The sequence below is a fragment of the Charadrius vociferus genome, unplaced genomic scaffold, assembly GCF_000708025.1.
Source record: "Charadrius vociferus isolate BGI_N301 unplaced genomic scaffold, ASM70802v2 scaffold195, whole genome shotgun sequence".
Taxonomy (NCBI): Eukaryota; Metazoa; Chordata; class Aves; order Charadriiformes; family Charadriidae; genus Charadrius; species Charadrius vociferus.
The window spans coordinates 3,087,971-3,091,138 of NW_009648539.1; the positions used below are offsets into that span (position 1 = coordinate 3,087,971).

At 45.8% G+C, this 3,168-nt stretch overlaps 1 protein-coding gene across 1 annotated transcript in view; it reads left to right on the plus strand.

Annotated features, from left to right (window-relative positions):
- Positions 1-2,548: 2,548 nt before the first annotated feature.
- Positions 2,549-3,168, plus strand: part of NR4A3 (nuclear receptor subfamily 4, group A, member 3) — a 23,738-nt gene continuing 23,118 nt past the window's right edge. Inside the window, exon 1 of the mRNA XM_009885911.1 lies at positions 2,549-3,166. Coding sequence (XP_009884213.1) covers positions 2,549-3,166 — 618 coding nt within the window. The remainder of the gene's footprint in view (positions 3,167-3,168) is intronic.

A 3,168-nucleotide genomic window follows, 5' to 3' on the forward strand; every position in this document is an offset into this window, starting at 1 on the left:
CCTGCCGCGGTCCCTACCCTTCCCAAATCCCTTTGGCATCATCAGTCCCCGACGTCCCCGTAGCGGGGTGTTGAAATCCCCAAAGGGTCTGGGCGCCAGCGCCCGCCTATCCAGGGGGCTTTTAGGGATGCCGTGCCGGGGCACACGGGGGGTGCGACCCCCCAGCCAAAGGCGTGACAGCTTTGAAGGGGAAAATGGGTGGGATGCGAGTGTCCCTGTGAGGAGCCCAGCTTGCGTGGCGTGAAATTAGGCACCCCTTAACCTCACGCTCTCGCAAAGACAGCAGAGTAATAAGCTAATAGCTCCGAATGTCCCTACCCTGTGGGTATTTTTTTTTACCCATTCATTTGGGCTTTGATGACAGGTTGCTCTTCAATGCGCCTCCTGTGGGGCTTTTTTTTTTTTTTTTTAATATTGCTGGGTAAAGAAGAAAAAATCCCAGGTTATTTACTTTGCAGGGTAATTAATATTGGTGCCCTAAGTGGAAAAGTAGGGGTTAGAATTAGTCAGTTGAGCGTGCTGGCAAAAGGCGAGGTAGGAGGAGTCCCACAGAGCAGACCAGACCTTTAGGTTAGGGATATTTTTTCTGTCCTCAGGTCGGACTTATTTTAGACTTCTGTTTTCTTACTCCACTTTGCACAGAATTCAGTGACATAACCCTATTGCACTCAGAAAAAAAAAAAAAGCAGTAAAAAACCCATAATGATCTGTTTGCCTGAACTCCTGCTCATTTTCTAAGCTAGCAAAACAGCCTTTTTCCTTCATAGGCTTGTGTATCAACACATCCACTCGTGACATTATCTGTCCGCTCATTCAGCTGTGTTCCTCGGTCAGTACTCAGTGGAGGTGCGTGGAAGGAATTTCTTTCCCCTTTTATTTGATTAAGCACTGATCACGATGTTTTAACAGACGGTCCTTAAACTAACAAATGATAGTAATAGGACTTGCCATGAAATGCATGTGCGTGGAATGGCATGGACAGAAATCGATAGGGAAAAAAGAGAATGGTAGAAGAATCCACAAACAACACTGGGAGGCCAGGCTTGTGAGATTTGTCCTGCTTTTTCCTTTAAATATCTGGATTTAAAAGCAAGAAGGTATTAATTTCAGAAAATAGCACTATTTTTTTTCTCAGTTTTTAATGTTTTCTCTAGAAGAAGAAAGATCTGAATGGTTTATGACAGTACGATAATTGAAATCTGGTGCTTAGTTTAAATATGTTTATCTGCAGTGCAGGCAGGAAAGAAGTAAAAGTTGATTTAACAGAAAATATTGGAATTCCTGCATGACAGGCTCAAGTGAAAATTTTAAAATTGTAAGTGAAGGGAGCTCTTAAAATACTGAGGAAAACCCCATTATTTTTAGCATAGCTTTTTTTTTTTTTAGTATGAATTGTTTCTCAAGTGCTTTTGGAATATAAATTATGATTAAGAAGAGATGAACTGCACTTAATTTTGATGCACATTTTCTCCATGTTTACTTTTCTTTTCTCTTTACAAGACAATTTGTACTAGTCTATATTTTTTATTCCTGTGTTGTGGAACCAAAACACACCATGCACTTTCAGTTTGGGTTGCACGCACTGGGCTAGAATCTCAGTGTTTAGTCAGGCAAACCTCAAATGGATTGCAGAATTGGGTCCATTATTTCCGGAGAGCAGCAAAGGAAATAGCAGGCTAGTAGGAAAATTAAAAGAAAAAAAAGTCAAATCTTTATAGCCAGGCATTGTGTTGCTTCAACCATCCCAAATATCAGTGAACCACATTAACTTTTATGACTAATGGATAAACCCGATTATATTAGCAGCCTCAACCTTGCTTTCCCATAAAAACAGAAACAGAAATACCACATAATTTTGCAAATTTAAGGATACGTTGTACCACCCACTTTTTTAGGAAAATGTTCTACCACAGATAAGTCTTAAAACTAGTAGTTAGACAGCAACCTTAAATTATTAGCTGACCAGAAATATGCTTCAAAGGCCCAGAGTTGAGTAAGCAAAATTAATGTTTGCAAGTCCTAAGTAGCAAACACTGTGATTTGAGTCGTTCCTCTGATATGCACTGCAGATGATGTTTCTTTTAAAATAAATATCATTTTTAATATTATGCATTTGATAATCTCGTTTGACCTTCATGAAAATTTTATGGCACGGTTGCACGCATACAGAGATAGATTTAGAGCCATAAACTGTTTTCATTCTGCTTATCTAATTCTCATTGACACCTGTGTATATTAAGCAGCAGATGTAGGGCAGCTTGAGATGGATTCTGCTCTCACTGACACTGGTATAAATTTGAGTTGCTCCCGCGACTAGATGAGCTAATACTTAATGCTTCGTCGATCCCCGACGCATTTTTCTTGCTGAAAGGCCAAGGCTCCAGGCTAATTAATATGTCCCGCCCTGTCCGGGCGAGAATGGGAGTCGGGTGTCTGACTGAGCTCCGTGAAACGTGGGAAAGCTTCTAGGAAAGAAGTTCGGGAGGGCCTGGGCCGCTGCCGGGGCGCGCTGGGCTTGTCGTTAACGTCCCCTTTTGCCCTTGCAGATATGCCCTGTGTGCAAGCGCAGTATAGCCCTTCACCGCCCGGTTCGAATTATGCAGCTCAGACCTACGCGTATGGCTCGGAGTACAGCTCGGAGATCATGAACCCTGACTATACCAAGCTGACGATGGACCTGAGCAGCACCGAAATCACCGCCACTGCCACCACCTCCCTTCCCAGCTTCAGCACCTTTATGGAGGGTTACTCCGGCAGCTACGAGCTCAAGCCTTCCTGCCTCTACCAAATGCAATCTGCCTCCTCCAGCCAGAGGCCCCTCATAAAGATGGAAGACACCCGGCTCTCCCCCTACCAGCCCTCACTGCCACCCTCCACCGACGAGGGGATGCCCAGCACGTCCATGTACTTCAAGCAATCTCCTCCCTCCACCCCCACCACGCCTGGCTTCCCCTCTCACCAGAGCCTGTGGGATGAGCCCCCGCTGCAGCCCACGCAGACCTGCCTGCCGCCCAGCCACCTCATGGACGCTGCCCCCATGAAGACCGTGCCTCCCCGCTTCCCCCTCTTCCACTTCAAGCACTCCCCCCCACACACGCCGGCGGCCGCCCCCCACATCTGCTTTGACCCTGCCTCCCTCTGCCTCCCCCTGGCCTCCGACCGGCCCGC